The sequence below is a fragment of the Mustela putorius genome, unplaced genomic scaffold (genome assembly GCF_011764305.1).
Source record: "Mustela putorius furo isolate JIRA1106 unplaced genomic scaffold, ASM1176430v1.1 tig00003853_pilon_pilon_pilon, whole genome shotgun sequence".
Taxonomy (NCBI): domain Eukaryota; kingdom Metazoa; phylum Chordata; class Mammalia; order Carnivora; family Mustelidae; genus Mustela; species Mustela putorius.
Genome location: NW_025422005.1, coordinates 32695384 through 32719520, shown reverse-complemented (window position 1 = coordinate 32719520; position 24137 = coordinate 32695384). Strand labels below are relative to the sequence as shown.

The following is a 24137-nucleotide window of genomic DNA, read 5'->3' as shown; positions in this document are numbered from 1 at the left end:
AGAATGATGCCTGTAAAGTACTTGGAAATTCTTTGAAGAAAATCAGCTAATAAATACAAAAGTTAATTTCATTTAGTTTGCATTTTACGCCAATCATGCTAGAACTAGAAAAGCAAATCCCAGAGTAGCATATTTCATAGGTCATCCAGTCATTCAAGAAAACTGACTGGTGCACCCTGTGTGTCTCAGAGCAACAGAAGTAATCCCAGCCTTGAAGAAATCTGACACTCTGGTGTGAAAAGCAAACAAGGAAAGGAACGAGAAGACAGTGTGATAAGAGGCTGCGCCGCGGAATTCATGTCAGCGGGAACAGTGAGGAGATGCACGGGAAGGCTGACAGGCGGGTGAGCTCAGTGGTTAGCCCCCACGACCCGGACATCTCTGTTCCTCTTACCTCTTGTGCTGTTCTTCCTGATATTGCTGCTTTGTTTTAGCTTCATTTTCCAGTGCTGCTTTTATTCTTTGCTCTAGTTGCTTCATCCCCAAACTACAAGCGTCAGAGAGACAGACTTTTTGAGCATGTTCTAATTTCTGCTGCAGATCCAGGATCTTGAAGGAAATATTTGTGAATAAAACATTAAGAAAAGTCTGACCTTTTTTCCAGTTAGGGAAATACCCCATGAGCAACCAGCAAACGTCGTGCTAACAAACAAATCTGGTCTAAAGTAAAGAACATGGCCAAGTTTATTTTAACTTTAAAATAAATTACCTATGTTTTACATTATATGATACATTGGCATAGTTTAGTGTATGTTTGTGTAAACGAAGTTATGTAGTGAAAACTCCTTCTCATCTCTATTCTGTCTTCCTGCCAGTTTTTCTCAGTCATGTAGGTAATTAATCACTGGTATTAGTTTCTTGTGTACCTTTCCAGAGATTTATTGATGCCCACATAAATATTATTATGCAGTTCTCTCCCATATACATATTTTTTACACAAATGATGGCATATCATATGTACTTATGCACCTTGCCTTTTAAAAAAATTTGGGGGAGCAGAGGGGCAGAGGGAAAATCTTAAGCAGGCTCCACCCCAGTGCAGAGGCCCCCCCACAGGGCTCAATCTCATGACCCCAAGACCATGACCTGAGCCAAAACAAGAGTCAGAGACCTAACCAACTGAGCCACCCAGGCACCCTTCACCTTGCTTTTTTAAAGTAATAAACTTGGTGATTTTTCTGTATTACATGTTTATGTAGAATTGCCTTCTCTTTTATAGCCACATACTATTCTACCATAAGGATATACTATAACTTACTTAAGTAGATCCCTACTGATGGGATATTTAAATTGATTCCAATCTTTTGCTATTACAAACAATTGTTCTAGAATAAAATATGAGATAAGAATTTGCTATGGCAAAGGCTATTACTTGTTTGTTTAATAGATAATGCAGGGGCATCTGGGTGGCTCAGTGGGTTAAGCCTCTGCCTTCGGCTCAGGTCATGATCTCAGGGGCATGGGATGGAGCCCCACATTGGGCTCTCTGCTTGATGGGGAGCCTGCTTCCTCCTCTCTCTCTGCCTGCCTCTCTGCTTACTTTTGATCTCTCTCTCTCACACACACAAATAAATAAAATCTTTAAAAAATTGATAATGCCAACCTGGATCTATAGGTATTAGGCTAATTTATACTTCCAACAGCAATGTGTGAGCGTGTCTAGTTTCTTTACAGTGTAGCCAGATTCACAACAAGATTTTAAAATAAAGCAGAAGCCTCTTACAAACCAAGTACTTATTAGGATATCACCTAGCATCAGTAACACATTTTTCAATGTACTGGTAGAACTAAAAATAAGACTTATAATTTGATAGAGAGATGTATCATTTTATTTCAGAATTTACATGTTAGATTAAAAGTATCATTAAAAACTTTTTTTGGTAGGTAAGTCTATTTTTGTTTATTTATTTTTTATAAACCCTGTGTCACCCAAAACTGTGACACAATTTTATATGCTATGTACTGGTACAGAGTAGATGCTCAATAAATATTTATTGAATGAATAGTTTTTAGCAAAATAGTTATTGTTTTTCCAATGTATTCTTTTTTTTTTTTTAAAGCTTTTATTTACTTATTTGACAGAGATCACAAGTAGGCAGAGAGGCAGGCAGAGAGGGAGAGGGAAGCAGGCTCCCTGCTGAGCTGAGAGCCTGATGTGGGACTCAATCCCAGGACCCTGAGATCATGACCTGAGCCAAAGGCAGCAGCTTAACCCACTGAGTCACCCAGGCGCCCCTCAAATGTATTCTTGATCTGACAATGCATGCGTTATAATGGTTTGGCACCACATTCCCCACAAACATTCACTGAATGCCAGTGGATGGCACTCCTTTTTTTAAAAGCAGGGCTTTGTGCATCAGTCCCAGGTCCTTGCAGAGCCCATGAACCATAGGAGAGGTGAAGATGCAGAATGATTCAGGGGCAGTGGTAGTGGACAGCCAGTCATCATGAGGTCAACTCAAGTTCCTTTGAGCTGCCCCACTTAGTTCTGCTTAGGGAAAATGATTCCTTAAAGATATGCACTCTTATTTCCACAAATGACAATATCACCCTATTGGCTTCTCTGCCAAGGACATATGCAAAAGTTTGAACCTGTCACCCAGTTTAAGAAAATAACATTTCAGGGTGCCTGGATGGCTCAGTGGGTTGAGCTTCTGCCTTCAGCTCAGGTCATGGTCTCAGGATCCTGGGATCAAGCCCCGCGTCAGGCTCTTTGCTCAGCAGGGGGCCTGTTTCCCCTCTCTCTTAGCCTGCCTCTCTGTCTACTTGTGCTCTCTCTGTCAAATAAATAAAATCTTAAAAAAAGAGAAAATAACATTTCCAATACTTTTGAAGTCTAATCTGATACCTTGCTGATTAGCCCCCTTCCCTCCCCACTCGAGAAAACCAGTATCTGAATTTTGTATTAACCATTTCCTTGGTTTTTCTTTAATATATAAGCTACATAACATAAATTTTATTGTATACCATTTTGACCTTTATATCAATGGACTCGTACTGTGTTTCTGGTGATTTGTTTTTTTTTTTTGGTTTTTTTTTTTTTTTTTAAGATTTTATTTATTTGACAGAGATCACAAGTAGGCAGAGAGGCAGGTACAGAGAGAGGGAAGCCACTCAGGCATCCCTTGGAGATTTGGTTTTTATTCAATATATGTTGAACTACAAATGTACCTATAACTCATCTATTCTCACTGTTTTACACTATTGTATAAATATACAGCTATTTATTCTATCTTATGTCAGTGGACATTTGGGTTGCTTCCAGTTTTCTGCTATTTGGAACAATGTTCCTACAAAAATGATTATATTCCTATCTCCTGGCACATATGTGCAATATGACATTTTCTCCAGTATTTCTCCCTAGTGGCAGAAGTGTTGGATTGTATGGTATATATATCTTTAATGTAACAAAATAAATACAAATGCCAAATTGCTTTCCAAAGTGTTTATATTGGGGTGCCTAGGTGGCTTGGTTAAGTGTCAGGCTCTTGATTTCAGCTCAGCTCGTGATTTTGGGGTCCTGGGGTCAAGACCCACATGGGGCTCTGTGCTCAGCAGCAGGGGGTCTGCTTGAGGATTTTCTCTCTCCTTTTCCCCACTGCCCCTCTCCCCCACTCTCATGTGTGCTCTCTCTAAAATAAATAAATCTTTTAAAAACCCCCGAGTGTTTGTACTAATTTGTTCTCCCAATTGCAGTCAATAAATGAGTCCTTGTCACACAAAATCCTTACCAATATTTAGTACTGTCTAAATTCAGGTTTTCTTGTTTGGTTGTTGGTTTTTTTTTTTACTAATCTGTATATATATATATATATATATATATATATATATATATTTACTAAACTTAGGTTTTTTGTTTTTTTTGTTTTTTTTTTTTACTAATCTGTAATTACCAACTACTTTTTAAATGGAGTAATAACATACATAAAGTGTGCATATCTGAAGCATACCAAATGAAGTTTTACTTAAACAACCACCTCTCACATCAAGACATACAATACTCTGGGGCACCTGGATGGCTCAATGGGTTAAAGTCTCTGCCTTCGGCTCAGGTCATGATCCCAGGGTCTTGCGATCCCAGGAGCCCACACTGAGCTCTCTGCTCAGCGGGGAGCTTGCTTCCCCCTTTCTCTGTCTGCCTCTCTGCCTACTTGTGATCTCTCTCTCTGTCAAATAAATAAATAAATCTTAAAAAAAAAAAAAAGATATACAATACTCCCAGCACCACAGAAGATTCCCTCTCATCCTCTCCCAATTAGAAGCCCTCATAAAGACAACCACCATCTTCTGATCACAGCTGAGTTTTTTCTATTCTTAAACCTCATATAAATGAAATTACACAGTATGAACACTCTTGTGTTCACTCCTGGTTTCATTAGCTCAAAATTAGGCTTCCAAGCATAATTAAGATTGCTATCATCTAGTTTTTGATGTTGGTTTTATATTTATATGGTCTGATGAAATGATTTACTTATTTTATGATTTTTTTTTTTAAATGTGAGATTGAACTCTCAAACCCACAAATCAAAATGTGCTACTGTTACATACCACTGCCACCTGGTGTTAGGCAGTATGAAATGCAGGGGCATGATTTCCAAACATGCTTTTCACAACACAAATTGCCCCCACAAGTTACAAGATTAAAAATCATATAAACAGACAAATGAGAGGTGAATCAGTTTTTTAAAAGTTGAAAGCATAAAGCAAAACTCATATGGCTTCAATCAGTTACTTTAGGTTCATGTTACAGCTTTATTAAACCTACCCTTTTTTTTTTTTTAAAGTTCATGCAGTTTAAAGAAACAGGAGCTTTACTGAAACTGCAGGAGCAGGTGAAGTCAAGAGAGAGGAGAGCATGGAAGAGCAAAGAAAAACCCTAGAATTCTATCAAGTCTGCATCGCAGCTACTTCTTAGACTCTTTGGGGAAATGGGATTTCAGTAGTGGAATCCAGTGCACGTTATTTATTAAGCATGAGGATAATTACCTTTGCCTCCGCATCAGCAACTTTTGATTTCTCCTGAGCCAGCTTTTCCTGCAGGTTGTTCTGGGATTTGATGCTCTGAGCCTGTGTAAGTCCCTCCAGCTCCAGTTCCCTGATTTTCTGCTGACTGTGATTCCATTCTGCTGTGAGTGAAGAGCACATCTTTGTGCTATCTAGTAACTTCTGCTGGGCCTGCTTTAGTTCAATTTTGATCTGGAGGTGGGGAATGAACAAGAGTGATAGAAAAAAACGTGGCAAAAAGGTGAAGGTGAGCCAGAACAAGCACTTTTCATAATAGTGCTGTCCCCCAAGAGCTGACAAATAGCCAATGTCACACGCATGATTACCTCTCCAGAGCTGTCATGTGTAGTAAGGCTTGCCAAAGTCTATCTAGCCAGATGGCAGCTGGACAGAGGAATTTTCCTGAGAGTTTCTATACATGCCTGATCTGAACATTTTCCATCATTTTGTTCAATCAACTGCAAGCTGGCTTTCATTCCCACTACTCCGTGAAACTCCCTATGCCAGGGCCACTACTGATCTCCCCACTGCCAAAATGAATCCAATGGACAACTGAGCTTTTAGGTAGCGTTCACTCCCTCCATCTCAGAAGGTTATCTTGGAGTCTATGATACTGAAGTCTCCTGGTGTTCTCCTACCTCTTTGCTGTTCCTTCCTGGTTCTTCCTGTGTAGACTATTATAATGCGACTCAACTTCTAAATATCACTGGACTACTGTAGGCCTTGAGAGTGGCTCATTCTTTCCCTAGGTTCATGATTTGAAATACCACCTTCATGCCAATAACTGCTAAAATAAAACTCCTTGAGTCTGTCCATATCAAACATCATTTTTCTCTGTCTTCCTGATTTCAGTAAATGATGCCACCATCTAAGGTTTTGTTCAAGCCAGTAGTCTGAGAGTCATCCTGAGTTTTCCTTACCTATCATGAGCCCATTGGGCACCCACTGGCATGTTGCTTCAACAACATGTCTTGCATCTGCCCATCCGTGTCCACCACCCTTGTCTATGACACCATCATCTCTAGCCTGGGTCACTGCAGTAACAACGTGGTCCTGCCACTTCCATCCGTTCTCTACATTGCAGACCAAGTGTTCTTTTCTCTTTCTTCTTCTTTCTTCCTTCTTTCCTTTCCTTTTCCTTCCTTCCTTCCTTCCTTCCTTACCTTCCTTCCTTCCTTCTTTCCTTCCTTCTTTATCTCTTTCTTTCAAGAGCAAGTACACAGGTTAGGGGTGGGTGGGAAGAGAGTGAAAGGGAGAGAATCTTAAGCAGGCTTGCTGCCCAACATGGAACCGACACAGGGCTCCATCTCACAACCCTGAGATCATATCCTGAGCCAAAATCAAGAGTTGGAGGTGTGTTTTTTTTTTTTTAAGATTTAATTTATTTATTTGACAGAGAGAGAGACACAGTGAGAGAGGGAACACAAGCAGGGGGAGTGGGAGAGGGAGAAGCAGGCTCCGTGCAGAGCAGGGAACTTAGTGGGGAGCTCCATGTGGGGCTCGATGAAGAGCTCAATGGGAGGCTTGATGTGGAGCTCATTGCAGGGCTTGATCCCAGGACCCTGGGATCATGACCTGAGCCGAAGGCAGATGCTTAACGACTGAGCCACCCAGGCGCCCCAAGAATTGGAGATTTAACTGACTGAGCCAACCAGGTGCTTCTTCCCTCCTTTTTTCCCCTCGCCAACCTCTTTTATTTAAATCACAGGTTATTTAGTAACATGAAAGCAAAAAGGATCATCTATATATTTAAAAACTGATGACTAACTTAACTAAAAATTTTGAAAATTTAAATGAAAAATTTCTATAAAAATAAAATATACCAAAGTTGATACAAGAATTCTTAAAAAACGTAACTTCTTATAACTATTAAGAAATTGAATCAGTAATGGAAAATCTTTCCCAGAAGAAAACTCTAGAATCAGAAGGACTCAGAAATGAGTTCTTATAATTATTTAAGAAGAAATAATTTTAATTTATTTTTACGAACTCTTCCAGAGGATAGAAAAAGAGGGTATGTTATCCATCTCACGTTAAGGGGCTAGGGTAACCTTGATGCCAAAATCTGACATGGATATTATAAGAAAGGAAAAAGACAGGCCAGCCTCATTTGTGAACTAAGATGCAAAAATTCCAAAGAAATATTGGCAAGCTAAAATCAGCAATGTAGAAAAAGGATAATGATTTAGGATGAGGTTGGGTTTATCCCAGGAATGCAAAGTTGAGTTAACATTAGAAAATCAGTCAATGTAATTCACCATAACAACAGATTCAAAAATCAAAATATGCAGAAAAAGAATTTGATGAAATTCAACATGTGCTCATCATAAAATACTGAATGAACACTAGAAGAGAATTTTCCTAATGTGATTCTTAAAAATCTATTTTAAAAAACCCTATGGGGTGCCTGGGTGGCTCAGTTGTTAAGTGTCTGCCTTCGGCTCAGGTCATGATCCCAGGGTTCTGGGATCGAGCCCTGCATCAGGCTCCCTGCTCAGTGGGAAGCCTGCCTCTCCGTTTCTTTCTCCCCCTGTTTGTGTTCCCTCTCTTGCTGTCTCTCTCTCTCTGTCAAATAAATAAATAAAATCTTAAAAAAAAAAAAAAAAAGAACCAGCCTTGGTCTCCAAAACTTAAAAAAAAGAAAAAACAAAAAACCTCTAAAAACATACTAAATGAAATATGAGAGCTTTCCCCTTGAGACAAGGAAGGAGAAAATATACCCCATCACCAGCTCTATTTGGCACTATCCAACCCACTGCTTCGAACAAGAATAAAGAATAACAGGTGTAACATGTGGAAGGGAAGAAAGAAAATTATATTTATTCTTAGGTGATATGATTGTTTACATATAAAATACAAAATGATAGAAACATAAATTATAAGAAGTAATTTAGGGGCACCTGGATGGCTCAGTTGATTAAGCATCTGCCTTCGGCTCAGGTCACGATTCCAGGGTCCTGGGATCGAGCCCTGTATCAAGCTCCCTGCTCTGCAGAGAGCCTGCTTCTCTCTCTCCCTCTGCTGCTGCTCTGCTTATTTGTGCTCTCTCTACCTCTCTGTCAAATCAATAAATAAAACTTTTTTAAAAAAGTAATTTAAAAGTATGGCAAGGTTTTTATTAGAAAAAAATTATTGCATTTTTATGTATCAGCAATAGTTAGAAAGTGAAATTTTTAAAAAGTTACCAATTACAATAGTGTGGAAAGTATCAGCACCTAGGACTATGTCTAGCAAAAGATGTATAAGACCTCTACAAAGAAAAATATGATATTGGGAGAAATTAAAGAAGACCTAAATATAATACACACACTTTAAAAAAAAGATTTTATTTATTTATTTGACAGAGAGAGAGAGCGCGCGCACAAGCAGGGGGAGAGGCAGAGGGAGAGGGAGAAGCAGGCTCCCCGCAGAGCAAGGGAAACCTGACCATGACCTGAGCCGAAGGCAGTGGCCCAATCAACTGAGCACACGGGCATCCCTACACACACATTTAGCAGAGGATTTGATACTGCAACGATTTAAATTCCTCCCAGATTTGGGATGCCTGGGTGGCTCAGTCGGTTAAGTGGCTGCTTTTGGCTCACGTTATGATCACAGGTCCTGGGATGGAGTCCCACATTGGGCTCCTTGCTTAAGCAGGGAGCCTGCTTCCCCCCTGCCTGCTCTGCCTGCTGCTCCCCCTACTTGTGCATTCTGTCTCTCTCTGGCAATAAATAAAATCTTTTAAAAAAAGAATGCTTCCCAAATTTATCTATAGATTCAGTATAACTCTCAAAAGGTCATTTGTGTATATATGTATGTGTGTGTGTGAGTACATGTGGGTATGTGCATTTAACTTGACAAGCTGTTGATAAAATTTTTATAGAATTTCAAAAGGCCAAGAATGCCAAGGCATCCTAGAATAAGAACAAGATGAAAATATGTGTTCTATCAAATATTAAGATTTACATAAAGCTAACATAATTAAGATAGCATGTTATTGGCACAAGAATAGACAAAACAGGACAATGGAACAGAATAGAGACCTTGGAAACAGACTACATATATGCCAATATTCTTTTTTTTTTTTTAAAGATTTTATTTATTCATTTATTTGACAGAGAGAGGCAGGGAGAGAGAGAGGAGGAAGCAGGCTCCCTGCTGAGCAGAGAGTCCAATGTGGTGCTCGATCCCAGGACCCTGATATCATGTCCTGAACCGAAGGCAGAGGCTTTAACCCACTGAGCCACCCAGGCGCCCCATATGCCAATATTCTTATGACCCATGTAACAATATAGTAATGTAGGAGAATATCTTTATGGCTTTGAAGTTGACAGAGAACTCTCTTTTTCTAAAGGTTATTTATTTATTTATTTATTTGAGAGAGAGAAAGCAAGAGTAAAAGGAAGGAGCAGAGGGAGAAGGAGAAGCAGATTCCCTACTGCACAGGAAGCCCAATGCAGGGCTGGATCCCAGTAGAATCACGACCTGAGCCAAAGGCAGATGCCCAACCAACTGAGCCACACAGGCGTCCCTCAAAACATATATTTAGAGAGTGAAAATATAAGCCATAGAGTAGAAGCTGTTTGTAATACACACCTGATCAAAGCTTCATATATAAACAATTCTTATAAATTAATGGGAAAATGAAAATGACAGAAGCCCCCAGAAAAGTAAGCAAAATCTTGAACAGGTCTTCACAAAATAGCAACTCAAATGTCAAAGAAATATATAGAAAGCTGCTCAACTTCATTTGTAAACAGGGAAATGCACTTTAAAACTGCTAGGAGTGGGGCGCCTGGGTGGCTCAGTGGGTTAACCCTCTGCCTTCGGCTCAAGTCATGATCTCAGGGTTCTGGGACGGAGCCCCACATTGGCCTCTCTGCTCAGCAGGGAGCCTGCTTCCCCCTCTTTCTCTGCCTGCCTCTCTGCCTACTTGTGATCTCTCTCTCTGTCAAATAAATAAATACAATCTTAAAAAAAAAAAAAAAACTGCTAGGAGCTACCACAATACACATACATGAGATTAGCAAAAATTGTCAAGTCATAATCTGTGTTGCTCTGGTCATTACACCTTGAGAAAGATGTAGTATTGCTTGAATATGTTCAGAGTTAGACAGTGAAAATTATCTCAGAAATGTGTTTAAAAGGAAAAGTGAAATGCTGTCTTACAAGGAAATATGATCAAGATTTGGAATTTAATTTACTACTACAAAGGCTTGAGGGAATATGGTCAGTATTCAAAAAATCATGAAGGGTGAGGAATAAGGAAGCTGTTTCTTCAAATAATCCTGGAATACTAGGACTCTCTAGAAGGGCCTCCCTTCAAGTTTGACGTAAATGACTACTTATTTTCCTCTGTATCTCCCCCACTGTGTTGTGAGCTCCTAAAAAGGAGGAACCCTTCTTAATCTCTTTTTAGGTCACTTTTTGAAGAAGGTACCTTGTTCCCGCTACACCAGGTATGACGAATTTTCCTATAAAGGGCCAGAGAGTATATGTTTTAGCCTTTGTGGGCCACATGGTCTCTGTCAGAACTACTCAGATCTGCTATTACAGTACAAAAGCAGCCATCCATAATATGTAAACAAACAGGTGAGGCTGTGTGCCAATTAAGCTTTATTTACAAAAACAAGAGGCAGGCAGAGTTTGACCCATGGACTCCTACTGACCAGAGGATAAGCACTTTATTGGTTTTACCTATGGTTAAACCCTCAGTATCAACAAGATTGCCAGCCTGGATTATGACCAATGCCTTGTACATATTTGTTGAATGCTGAATTCCAGAACTTATAAGTTATAACTTATAAGTTAAGATAGGGACTTCTAGAAAACTAGGTCCCTAATACATGCTTACAGAATTGAACCTCAATTAAAAGGAAGCACTATTTTTATATGATGGTTCAGTTTGAATATTCATGTGGTTCATAAAATTTAGATGAACTCTGTGGCTGGCAGTTCTACATAGATTATTTTAGAACAAGCATGTTTGGGAGATGTCCTCCTAACTTTCTGATAGAATAAGTTTGCCCTCCTATGAATTGTACCTTGGTGCAGCTGATATTTGATTCAATCAATAATAATGGATACAGCTCTTAGGGATAAATAAGTCTATAGATAGAACTAGGGCAGGACCTTCAGCGTTTGGGATCAGGTCATTCAAATTTAGTTAAGTGTTAAAAGTTTTAGCTAGTGATTTCAAAAGATTGTGTAACTTTAAAAAGTTTGTCTCCTTTATAAGTTGACAGTATACACACAACTTCAGCAGCAGGGAAACAACTGAACTGTGAGCCTTCTTGGTGGGGCAGAGTCAGAGTGAGTTATCAGAGAGCTCACATCGCCCACACATCTGGGGGTCCTACCACAATTATGCAGCTGGGGAATGAGAACGCGTTTATCTCTAGGGCTAATTAGCAACTGAGACCCTCCGATCCAGGGTATGCCCCAAGAATCACCTTAAGGCTTTCTTCCTGAAGTAAGCTATTATGCTGTTTCAAGTCCAGGTTCTTTCCTCGCTCATACCGGAGCTCATTTTCAGCCGAGTTACACAGAATCTGGAGCCGGTGCAAATTCTGACGAAGCTGGTCTACACCATCTTGCTGCTGGTATTTCACCTTCTCTCCAGATGATGGACACTAAACAAACATTTTAAAAGAGAAACATGGGCAATTTGAAAGAATATTGGTAAAACATGGGTTCCAGCTCTCAGAAGCAGAAATGTCAGAACTTTTCACATGTAAATATTCTTGGGAGTTGGCTTACCTCCAGCAAATTACTCTCTTTTATACTTATGGCCATTTGGTACTTGTTCGCATAATTTAACTCCCGTTATTTTAGAGTGAAAATATCCATGAAATTATTTGAGCAAAGCAGTTAAGCATAGACAATTAACTTTCTTTTCTTATGAATGAAGGGAAAGAGAAACATGGATCATTTTAGAGTAAAACATGCTTTAAATGGGGAGTTCAAAGAGCCAATATGTGAAGAAGGAAAGTGTAAATGTGTACGCATTGTGTGTGTGTGTGTGTGTGTGTGTGTGTGGTATCTGTTGGCAAAAAGAAAGAGAACATTTAGCAGAAGATCTTAAATTCCCGGTCTTCCTCATTGCTTTCCTGTTACTTTCACATGATTCTTCTTCAGTTACTATACAACCACACACTATCCTGCAGGTCTCCAGGGCAATAAAAGCACCTTGATCAAAGGAGGAATCATGGGGTTTTCTAAAAGGTAGTCTCACATGGGTGTACTATGTAGATAAAGAATTCAACCTTACCCAATTCAATAGATAACATATATTCAGAGTTTCCTGAGTCCTGGTCCAGGGTCCTTCCTGCCCATGACTTTCTGGAAATCCCATGTCATTAGTCCAGCTCTTTCTTGCTTACAACAGAATTGTAACACAGAATTCCCCAAGTCCTATAAAGCCCTTTAACTCCTATCTTGACTTAGTCAAGAAGGCAGTCTAAATCCAGTTTGCTTATCCTAGAGCTTCAAGTGTCTAAGATCTCTAGAAAAAATTCTTTAATGGAATTATAATGTAATTATTAAGAACCCTAGCTTTGGAATTAGTTTCAGTCCTGAATCTATCTTTTTTTTTTTTTTAAGATTTTATTTATCTATTGAGAGAGAGACAGTGAAAGAGAGCATGAGCGAGGAGAAGGTCAGAGAGAGAAGCAGACTCCCCATGGAGCTGGGAGCCCGATGTGGGACTCGATCCCGGGACTCCGGGATCATGACCTGAGCTGAAGGCAGTCGTCCAACCAACTGAGCCACCCAGGCGTCCCAGTCCTGAATCTATCTTGAAGAAGTTAGTTTCTCTGCTTTTTATTTCCTTCATCTGAAAATGGGGATAATAATGATAACTGCTGGATGGAGTAAAAGGTATGTAAGATAATGCATGCCAGCACTTAGCATGATGCCTGGCATACAATAAATACTCAGTAACATGACCTAGGACTGTGGGTGCTACCCAGCTTTAACTGCCTTCTGGTTCAATCTGAAAACAAGAATTCCCTGAAACCTGGAAGTCCTTGATCACCAATGTAGCTTCTTATTTAATTATCAGACAGCAGCTTTTAATAATCAATGGATAACAAGCAGCCCATATGGCCACTGAACACGCCCAAACAGACATATACAACAAAAGCACCCCCTTAATACCAATGTACAGAAATTTTTAACCTGTTTTGAAGATGAGAAAAGCCAGAACAAAAGTTCTTCTGGCCTACGTTTTCTAGTCAAGTCACTTAGCCTGAGCAGAAATGCAAATTATTTTGCATGAAAGGCAACTAACTAGTAAAGAAGCTACCAGGCAACCAGTCAAGTGGCCAAAGTAAAGGGTCTCTATTTTCCCCACATGTAAACGGCTTCCTGGCAGAAGGTTATTACAGAGACATTTAAACTCACTCAGGCTACTAGGAACCATGTAGAACTGCAAAGTAAAGTACTTAGCTTCCTTTCTTGACCAATCAACAGATTTATTAAGCCAATTACTTCTCCAAGTCTCAGCTGACTCATCTGCAAATTAAAGGCATAAGACCAGATGACCCATACACAATGTCTCCTCAATTCATAATTCCTTAAGAATGAAAATGAAACAAATTGGAACCAGCATTAATTATCTTAATTTTATAGGCTTAAGATCTAGCTTTTAATATTTTCAAATATTATCTTCACACAATAAAAATTTAATATGAACCAAATCCATATACTGGTCCCGATGACAAGATCATTCCTTTTGTGGAAACAATTAAAGCCTATGAGCCTTTGATACTCTCATTCAGTGGGTGTGGATGGAACAGGCTATCCGGCTTGCAAAGATGTCAAGCATCAAACCAAGTCCACTTATTTGGACTCCCTACTCATCAAACAACCTTCAAATTTGAGTTTCCTTCTGAGCTCTCTATAGGTAAACATGTGTTCATTTAAACCTGTTCAAGTGCTATTTATAACTAGTTATTACAGATAATAACTAACTGACATTTTGGTTTTAGCCAATAGTCTTGAAAGTTTGGCTTAATATGAATTCATCCCCAAGATACAGATCTATTCTAGGGGGACTAATGCATCAAGTTTTAGAGCCTGTGAGCCTAAGGGCCAAACCTCAAATAAATTCATCAAGATAATCAATAACAGACACCTTGGGAGGGCTTTTGGAAGATGGCTTGCCAGCCTTCCTTAGGAAATTAGCTTTACAGGAGAACTGTATGCTTTCTTTGACTTTCTCAGCAAGGGGAGGCAAATGACAGGTCAAGTTCTAGAGTAGACAGACCCAGGTTCCACCGCAACATGTCATTTTAGGAAAATTATTTAACCTCTCTAAAGCCTCAGTTTCCTCATTTGTAAAGTGGCAACAACACCATCCTGCCTTGTTGTGTTGCTTAATATATACAAGGTATTTAGTGTAGTGCCTGGAACAGAGCAAATATTCAATGATGTCATGGAAAAACATGAAGCTAGATTTTTAAACCTATAAAATTAAGCTAATTAATGATGATTACAGTTTGTTTCACAAACATTGTGGAAGTAAAAATCTTGAATTCAGCTCTTACAACCTTACCTGGAATGCTGTTGAACAGCAGAAATTAAGGCACCAAAGGTGATCAGCCCCCCCAAATGATGTCACAAATACATAAGAGCAATAGAGCTCACCTACTTACTCATAAAAGAGGAGCTCACAGTTCTTTTTCTATGTATTTGCCATCTATAAGCATTCTTTAGAGTTTGACATCTGGTCTCAAGCCACAGTTGCTTAAATGTGTATGTTAGATTAAAACAATAGAGCAAAAAGGAGGTAGGCACTAGACACTAATGGGACAAGAAGGGTGAAGACCCAAAACTTCACATACACAAGAACTAAAAGGCAGAACAATTTCTAGCCACCAGTACATCAAAGGACCCTCTACACAGAGAAAGTTTCTGAAATTATCATTGTACAGAACCCTGGAAACAAACAAAACTTGTCTAAAATGTCTTTTCTCCTTTGCCTGCTTAAAGAAGTGAAATTGTGTGTGTGTGTGTGTGTGTGTGTGTGTGAGAGAGAGAGAGAGAGAGAGAGAGATACTGCTTTGGGACATGTAAAGTTCAAAATATAAATATGTTATTTTTTCCCAAGAGGCCCACATCTATCTTGTTTCCTGCTAAAACACAGGGGCCCAACACAGGTCCTGGAAGTTCATAAATACTCAGATAAACGAGTAAGAGCAAATTACCCTTCTTTCACTCATTCAAAGTCATTACTATGGAGCAAAATTACTGAACTCTACAAGAATTCAGTGAAACCCTAGAGGCTATGTGGTTTAAGGACCATTTGTCCTTTTACAAAGTGGCTCTTCTCCCAGATGACCCACATAGTTTTTATATATTTAATCATTTTTCACCTCCCTCCTGTTTATTGAGAGATGATTCTTCAAATAATGAGAAAGGGTACATTAAATAAAATTAATAAATGAACCCGGGTGTTAATTGTCATACTCTCCAACTCATTGTTGGAGAGTAAATTGATCATTTTAAGCTCTTAAACCAAGATTTTATAATCTATGTGACCACAGTGTCCATCCTCTGCCCAAGCCTCTATGCTGCTCACTGCCCAATAAAGGGACTGCCTGGGGGATTTAAAATTAACCTTTTTTTGAACATTGGATGTCATACCCCCTTTGGTCTTCTCAATAAATGCAATGGCTCCCTTCTCTTTCAAACGTGTGTGAATCTTCTTTCAGGGATCTATTTTCCTTCTTTACTGTGACTTGCCTTGTTTTCAGACCCTATATTTGCATTTCTTTTCAAATGTACTTTTGACTTCCTTTACTATTACTCTGCCTTTTTTTCCTGTGTATATTTGAAGCCATTTTTAAATGTGTATTATCAGTCTTTTGAAGTTGGCCTATGTATGTGTACAAAGGCCTCCCTCTGTGGATCTCAAAATAATTCCTAGAAAGGCATGTGTACAGAAATCTTAATTTGTACTAGGGGGAACCTGCAAAATTGAGGTATAAGAGCTAAGGCATGGTTGGGAGTCACTCCCGGCATTTCTCCAGCAGGCAGATCTTGAGTAAGTAGCAAAAGCCAAACTCAAATCAATTCCATGTCTGTGGTCTTTTACCCACCCAAACTAGCTATTTTGTAATTCTAAGCCAGGCACTGATGAATAGAAAATATGGCTACCCTGCCTCCCTGTGGGAGATGTTAAGGACCAATCGGCATTTCTTCCTGCTGAGCCTAACTGGAGCCTAAGAACCCTTTAGAACAAAGTGTTTCTGTTGACTGTTTAATCACCACTCAGGACATGGTGATGATCTTGCTTAACAACTTTCATGAATGTTGATATAAAAATGGTACTTACATCCACAGCTGGCCAGAGGAAATGGACCTAATCAGAGTACGTGTGTACAGCACCTACCTTGGCACTATTGTCATCTGAACTATCCCCTGAGCTCTGAGATTGCAGGAGGCTTTGATTTATACGATTCAGCTCTTCTCTAAGCCTCTTGATTTCCTCAGGCTTCAAGATCAACTGCTGTCCTTCACCCTCCATATTTTGGTTCTGTTGTGAGTCCTCCTCCTTCTGCCTCTCTCCTGGCAAAGTGCCCTCCTTTACTGACTCCTCTGCAATTTCCTTCTGCTTACTTTCTCCTTGTTCAGGACTTGGTACAAATATAACAACAGAAAACTGTCAAAATTCTCATTATAGTAGCAGAATATGGACCCCTCCCTCCAAAAATCAACAAGTACTGCAAGCAAATCTTTCAACTTGAATTCTGTAGCAGAATAGTTCTCTTACTCTTATACAGAAATTTTTAAAACAAATGAGTCATATTTTTTTACTCACATTCAGGGAGATGACCCATCAGAGAGTTTCGTTTATACCAAATCAACCAGTTTAAGGGAACTTTTCACTTTTTCAACATTAAGTATGGCACTGGGCAGACACAGCTTATAAAGATTTTTTAATTACTCAATGAGCTCCAGGCACTTTGGCAGGCACTGGGACTACAGTAGGACACAATCCCTGCCCTAGAGGGCTTACAATTTGGTGAGAAATAAGGATATTAAGGGAGTAGATTACACTCGTAGTAAGTAATCTGAGACCTGATGGATGACTAGGCACAAACCAAGCAAACATAAAGGTACCAGTGTGTGCATACTAGCATGTGTGTGTGGGTATGTTGGGTGAAGGTGCTGGTATAGATGGGAACAGAGAAAAATAAATCCTGGTGCTCCAGGATGACTTAACGAACAAAATGCCTAAAAGCCTAGAGGTGAAAGAGAGAATGTTCTTTAGAAAGACCATCTGGATGTCACGGAGTGGGGAAACCGGAGATGGTTAGTGATTGATGCGATTAACAATGATGCCTAGAACAGGATGTGGGGATGGAAACAAGCAGTGGATTCTAGAGATATTTACAAGACAATATTGATAAGATTTGTCATGAATTTGATGTGGCAGGAGAGGAAGAATAAGGTATAATGGATGACACCTGGGTTTCTGTCTGTGGCAAATAGGCAAGTGGGTGATAGACCAATAAGGGGGAATGTGGATATGGATTGCGGAGTTGACTCTGGTGAACATGCAGAAGAATGTGAGCAGCAACCTCAGGATCTGGTAACAGGAGCCAAGGAGAAGGGAGAAGGTGAGAAGACCATTCTAGACAGATGTCTGAAGACTCGTAAGGAACAAGCAGAGGAAGGAGAACCTGGAGAGGAGGCTGAGAAGCCAGAGGGAGGAGGAAAACCAAGAGACTGTGAGCCACAGAAGCCAAGGGGAGGGAATGTACCTCCACTGGTCAGGCAGTGTGGATGACACAAATATGCTGAGTTTATTTTTATTTGTTCATTTTAAATTTGTTTAGCTACCACAGAGCTGAGATAGCGTTGCTTCACCAATTATAGTTGGTGCTCAAATTCTTCAAGAAGGCAGTTTGGCAATACAGATCAAGAGCCATAAAAATGTTCAGAAGCTTTGACTGAATAATTGAATACCAATGAATTTACTGCAATGGAATAATTCATAAGATGAAAAGAGCTGAATGTATAATAATGCTCATAAGCATGCTATTTAAAACAGTGATTAAATGGAGACACAGAAATGGCTAAAAGAATTAAAGATAAATCAAATTGAAAGTGGTATAAAGATATTCATCAACATGAAAAATACTTATTAAAATAAAATGGCAGAACAATAAACTATATAAATGTATATGTATGTGTATAAACATACATAATACCATGGGAAATGTATATATAGAAAAAACTGGAAAGGAAGAGGGGAAAAATTATGGCTAGGGAGTTTTTTTTCCCTTTTTAAATTCTTTTGGCAAGGACAAAAAAAGAATTAAATATTTTATTTTGAATTCAGCACGTTTTTTGTTTTTGTTTTTGTTGTTTAGAGAGAGAGAATGTGAGAGGGAAAAAACGGGAGGGGCAAATGGAGAGAGAGAGAGAGAATCTTAGGCAGGGTCACCCCCCCCCCCCGCAGACAATATGAAATAAAGACTAAAATCCTTTAAAAATAAATTTCTGATAAAAATAACAATGACTTTTTTCTATCTTCCATGAACTTTTTTGCTTTTCCTACTCCCAGCGGTAGCCAAATACACTTGGAAGACTGGGGAAAATGCAAACATATACTTCATAATTTTTTTTTAAAGATTTATTTATTTATTTGACAGAGAAAGAGATCACAAGTAGGCAGAGAGGAAGGCAGACAGAGAGAGAGGAGGAAGCAGGCTCCCTGCTGAGCAGAGAGCCCGATGCGGGACTCGATCCCAGGACCCTGAGATCATGACCTGAGCCAAAGGCAGCGGCTCAACCCACTGAGCTGCCCAGGCACCCTACTTCATAATTTTTAAAATGGAAAAACTAACCTCTGCTTCCAGGAAGATGGAATAAACCTACTTTTCCCTGTTTCTCCAGCCAAGTGCAACTAAAAACCTGGGCATTATATATAAAACCAGCATAAGAAGACTCTGAAAGTTAGAGAGAAGGCAGACCAACTAGGGTACTCAGGACCTGAGGAGTAACATGACTGGGGGCTTCCTGGGTTTTAACTGCTTTACTCTAACCAAACACCACAGGAAAAATCTATGCTCCCCCCACCCATGTCAGCCAAGGTCAGGAGCCTATACTTCCACCTTTACCAGGCTATAATGAGGCACCCCTGTTGGGGTGGTGTCACAAGTCAACAGGGAGTGTTGACTTTCATCCCTGCCAGGCAGCAATAGACACGGGGAGTCTGGACTTTCACCTGCACCTGGCAGTGATGAGACACCTTGCTCCTTTTCCTCTGGGCTGGTGTCAGATGAGGCCTAATGGAGAGTAAAGACTTTCACTAACAAGACCACCCTTACACATCTCCGTGTGGTATCATGGAGACCCAGTGGATAGCAATAACAGGGCACTCCTCCCTCTCACAGCCAGAGCACTATAAGCAGAGGCCTCTCATCCTCACCAGCAGTAATGAGGAGCCCATGGAGTTAGAGTGGGGAAGCTCAACTTGTACCCCCAACCTGGGGTAGTAATGAGACAGCACCCTCCTATTCCCCCTGCCAGAGTTAGAAGAAGCCAGTTAAACTGAAGGTTTAAATAAGACCTAGAGTCTCATAATACCCCAAATACTCAGATTTTAATCTAAAATTACTCCTCATACCAACACCCAGGAAAATGAGAAAAGGTAAAAAATAGATAATAAAACCAACATGTCAGAATTATCTGACAAAGATTTTTAATCAGCCATCATAAAAATGTTTTGATGAGCACTTATGAACACAGTTGAAACACAGGAAACCACGCAAAGTCTCAGAAAAGAACTAGAAAGTCTTGGCACAGAAATAGAAAATATAAGGAAGAACAAAATGCAAATTTTAGAACTGAAAAGTACAATAATCAAAATAAAAACTCAAATGCAAAATGGATTTAAATTATAAAAGTATACATAAAACAAGGAGTGTCTTCAAGATTTAAAGTTAAGCAGAGTTCTGAGACCTAACACTAAAAATATGAACCATAAAAGCAAAGACTGATATGTCATCAAAATGAAAAACTCCACGTTGAGAAAATTCTCGTAAGAGGGAGAACAACAAGCTATGGACTGGCAAAAAATATTTGCAAATCACATACCTGACAAAGGACTAATATTAGAATTCATAAAGAACTCTCAAAACTTAACAGTGAGAAAACAAACCCGTTAGAAAATAGGCAAAGACACAAAAGGAGACTTCACTAAAGAGGACAGACAGATGAAAATAAGCACATCAAAAGATACACAACATTATTAGCTTTCAGGAAAATGCTGATTAAAGCTACAATGAGATACCACTATACACCTATGAGAATGACAAGTGACATTACAAATTTACAAGTGACAATACCAAATGCTAGAGAAGATGTGGAGAAACTGGATCACTCCCATATTGCTAGTGGGAATGTAGAAATGATACAGCCACTGGAGGAAATCAGTTTAGCAGTGTCTTGAAAGCAACAAAAAAACCCTAAACACATAGTTACCATGTGACCCAGAAATTGCACTTTTATCCCAGAGAAATGAACAATTATGTTCATATAAAAATTCAAATATTTATAGAAGCTTTATTCAAAACATTCCAAACTAGAAATGAACAGGATGTTTTTCAATGGATGAACAGTTAAACAGTGGAACAGCCATACTATGGAATACTATACAACAGTCAAAAGGACCCAATTGATTCAGAAATCTAGACGAATCTCCAGAGAATTATGTTGAGTGAAAAAAAGGCAGGCCCCAAAAGATTACATATTGTGTTATATTTCTATAACACTCTTGAAATGAAAAACTTACAGAAATGGAGAATAGACTAATTTGAATTAGAATAGGGCCTAGAGTTAAGAAGTGGGTGAGATAGGGGGAGTGTTGGGAGGGAGGGTCTATAAAAGAGCAACATGAGGGATCTCTGTGGTGATGGAAATGTTCTGTACCTTGACTATAGCAATGTCAATATTCAGGCTATGATTTTATACTATAATTTTATAAGATGTTACCAATGGGGGAAACTGATAAAAGGTACACGGGACCTCTCCATTATTTCTTACAACCGTTTGCATGTGAATCTACAAGTAGCTAAAAATAAAAAGCTTTCTTTTAAAAAAATGGCAAATAAGAACTGGTCATGTAGGCTTCATACGTATGCAGGTTGCTTGATTTGTTACATTTAGAAGGGTAAATAACGTTATAAAGAGTAAACTTAGCCAGACCTAATGTAAATTCCTTCTATAATTGCATAGCGGCCATGTTGACACAGAAAAAAATTAGCCTTCATTTTGTTTCTATAGTTCAAAGATAAAGTTTAAATGGTCTTCCTCTCAGGTGGGTCTATGAGATGTGCCTGTAAAGCTATATTGAGAGCAAGGCAGTCAGTAAGTCTTCTCTGACTTGGAGGGATGATAAGCAAGTGCTCTCTAGGGCACAATCCTGGGGCTGATGAGATTTTACATCTTCATTAAATGACTGAAGAAATTAACAGCATTCACATGAATTCGTTAGTTGATTAAGGAGAATTAGTAATATCGTGGAATATGGGAATTTAAAGTGCTCTTGATACATGAGGACAATTATCCTTTAAATAAATGCCCTCCAGAGAGAATAGGCTTTATTCTTTCAAAAGACACAGAGAAAATGTGCAATTTAGAAACAAAGGGTAAACTGAACAGATTTTTAAAAAGTAGTACATACTACTATATATTACTTTTATGTAGTAGTAGTAGTAGTAGTAATGACGATAATGATAATGATAATAACATAAAAGGTGTATGGGCAAAAGGAGACCACCAGCCAGAAATGACATGTTGCTGAGAACATGTCTTTCAGTCCTGCACACCTGTACTTTAGGGCCTGGAAAACTCACCATGGCTCTCAAATTTCTCCTCTAACACAGACCTATTTCCCCCCTGCCCCAGGAACATCTCTCTTTTATGTTTTATTAAACTTTTTGCTTTAATCCATTAGTTAACATATACTATATTAGTTTCAAGTGTACAGTAGAGTGATTTGGCCCTTCCATACAACACCCAGTGCTCATCACATCACGAGTGCACTCCTCAAACCCCATCACCTGTTTCACCCATCTCCACCCACCCCTCTGGTTCTTAATCTTTATTTGAAAGGATCTGTTGCCCACTTCTGACCGAAACTCACCCCTTCTGTGATTTTTTATGTCATGCTATAAGTGTGCAACTGTCACCAGGTTTCAGCTGGTAGGAGGTGCCTAGGGAGCACCCCGACCCTGTTCTTTTTCTAGTAACGTAGATACATAGTCTTGAACACATAGAGAGATTCAGGAAAGAGACTGTGATGCAGTAGAAGCTGTGAGTCCTGGTCCTGGATCTTCTACCTACTATTCACATAACCTTTGGCAAGGCACAATTTCTCAGAGTCTTAGTCTCTTGAGTTGCCTTACTCATAAGATTGCTGGGATCTTATGAAGTAAAATGGGACAACATTTTGGAAACCTACAAGTATAATGTGTGATTAAAATGAATTCAAGCCTAATAGAACAGAATAGGGATGGGTAGCAATAGAACTCTGTTTCCAGAGAGGAAGGAAAAGAAAAGATTCATTTATTCATTTTTTCATCAAAAATTTATTGAATATCAACTACATGTCAAGCGTTGTTCTTTTTTTTTTTTCAAGACTTATTTATTTATTTTGGAGAGAAAAAGAGAGAGAGCCTGTGAGCTGGGGGAGGGGCAGAGGGAAAGAATCTCAAGTAGACTCCCCACCGAGCAGAGAGCCAGATGTGGAGCTCAATCCCACAACCCTGAGAACATGACCGGAATCAAAATCAAGAGTCAGATGCTCAAATGACTGAGCCACCCAGACACCCTGCCAATCACTGTTCTATGTGCTAAAAAGTTAATGATGATCAAGAGAGCCAGGTCCTTGCTCTCAGAGAGCACACACCCATAGGAGGAATATGAAGACAAACAACAAACAAGTAAACAAGATAATTAAATAATAAGTCACAAATAAGGTGACATGGTAGAGCAGGAGCTAGGATTTCCCCATATGTGATATTTACTGATAACCTCTCTGAGAAGGTGCAAAGGAGTTAGCCCCATGAAAACCTGGGGGAGGGGCATTCTGGGCAGGAACAGCTTTTCAATGCAAAATTCCTAAAGCAGGAAAGTGCTTTAAGGGCTAGAGGCTCTGAAAGACTGCATGATAACAAGGCAGAGAATGGTACAGTGATGAAATTGAGGAGATGGACAGACGTTAAGTCATGGAAGGCCTTACAGGTAATGGTAAGTGTTTAGATTTTATTTTGAGTGCAATGGGAAAACACTGAAAGGTTTGTAAGAGAGAAATAATCTCATTCAACTTGCATTATTAAAAGATGACTTTGGCTGTTCTATAGAGAATGAACTGGTAATGAGTTATGGAAGCAGGTATGTCAGTTAAGAAGATATTGTGATAGTCCAAGTGAGTGATACCAGTGTCATGGAGTAGAGTAGTAGCAGTGAATATAGTAGAAATAAACAGATTAAATATTCATTATTTTCATGGTGGAACTGACAGGATTTGTGACAGTTTAGTTGTGGGAAGGAATCAACAGTGACTCCTTAGGTTTTGGTCTGATCAACTGTGTGAATGGAGGGGGCTCTTCACTGAATGAATTGGACTGGAGAAGAAATAGTTTAGAGGAAGAGGAAAAATGGATATAAATTCACTGTCAAGTTGAACTGGAAACATAAATAAACTTGAACATTTATCAAATAATTCTTGATAAAGGTAGTAAGAATGCAAGGAGATAGTGAATGAGAGTGTGCTAGAAAAATACATAGCTCATTAAGGCATTAAGGTCCAGAGAAGCTACTAGCTCCTCTGGCCCACGCTTCCTAACAAAGCAAACCCAGGCTGAGATCAGCTGGGCTCTGTAAGCTTAGGGCTGACATCGGAGGTCCATATTTGGGTTCAACTGCAAGTATACAGTGGGGGTAGAAGGAAAACTTCATTCACTCCTACAAAACACGTACTATGTGTCAGGCATTGTTCTAGACACTGGGAACAGTCCAGAACAAGACAGATGGGACTCTATTCTTATCCCTTCTACCCATGTTATACCTATACAAAGACTTAATGGTATTTTTAATATCATAAAGCTCACTTTCATAGCAACTACCTAGAA

At 39.3% G+C, this 24137-nt stretch overlaps 1 protein-coding gene across 3 annotated transcripts in view; it reads right to left on the bottom strand.

Moving 5' to 3' along the window:
• The window catches only part of CCDC30 (coiled-coil domain containing 30), a 115892-nt gene that overhangs the window by 29405 nt on the left and 62350 nt on the right, over window positions 1-24137 (bottom strand). For 2 of the 3 annotated variants that reach the window (XM_045064333.1, XM_004740631.3), the window contains exons 11-13: window positions 11439-11618; window positions 4987-5196; window positions 395-549 (exon numbers count right to left, since the gene is read on the bottom strand). In XM_045064333.1, coding sequence (XP_044920268.1) covers window positions 395-549; window positions 4987-5196; window positions 11439-11618 — 545 coding nt within the window. Of the gene's footprint in view, window positions 1-394; window positions 550-4986; window positions 5197-11438; window positions 11619-16381; window positions 16626-24137 lie in introns of all 3 variants that reach the window. The other variant, XM_045064334.1, reaches the window with a different exon arrangement.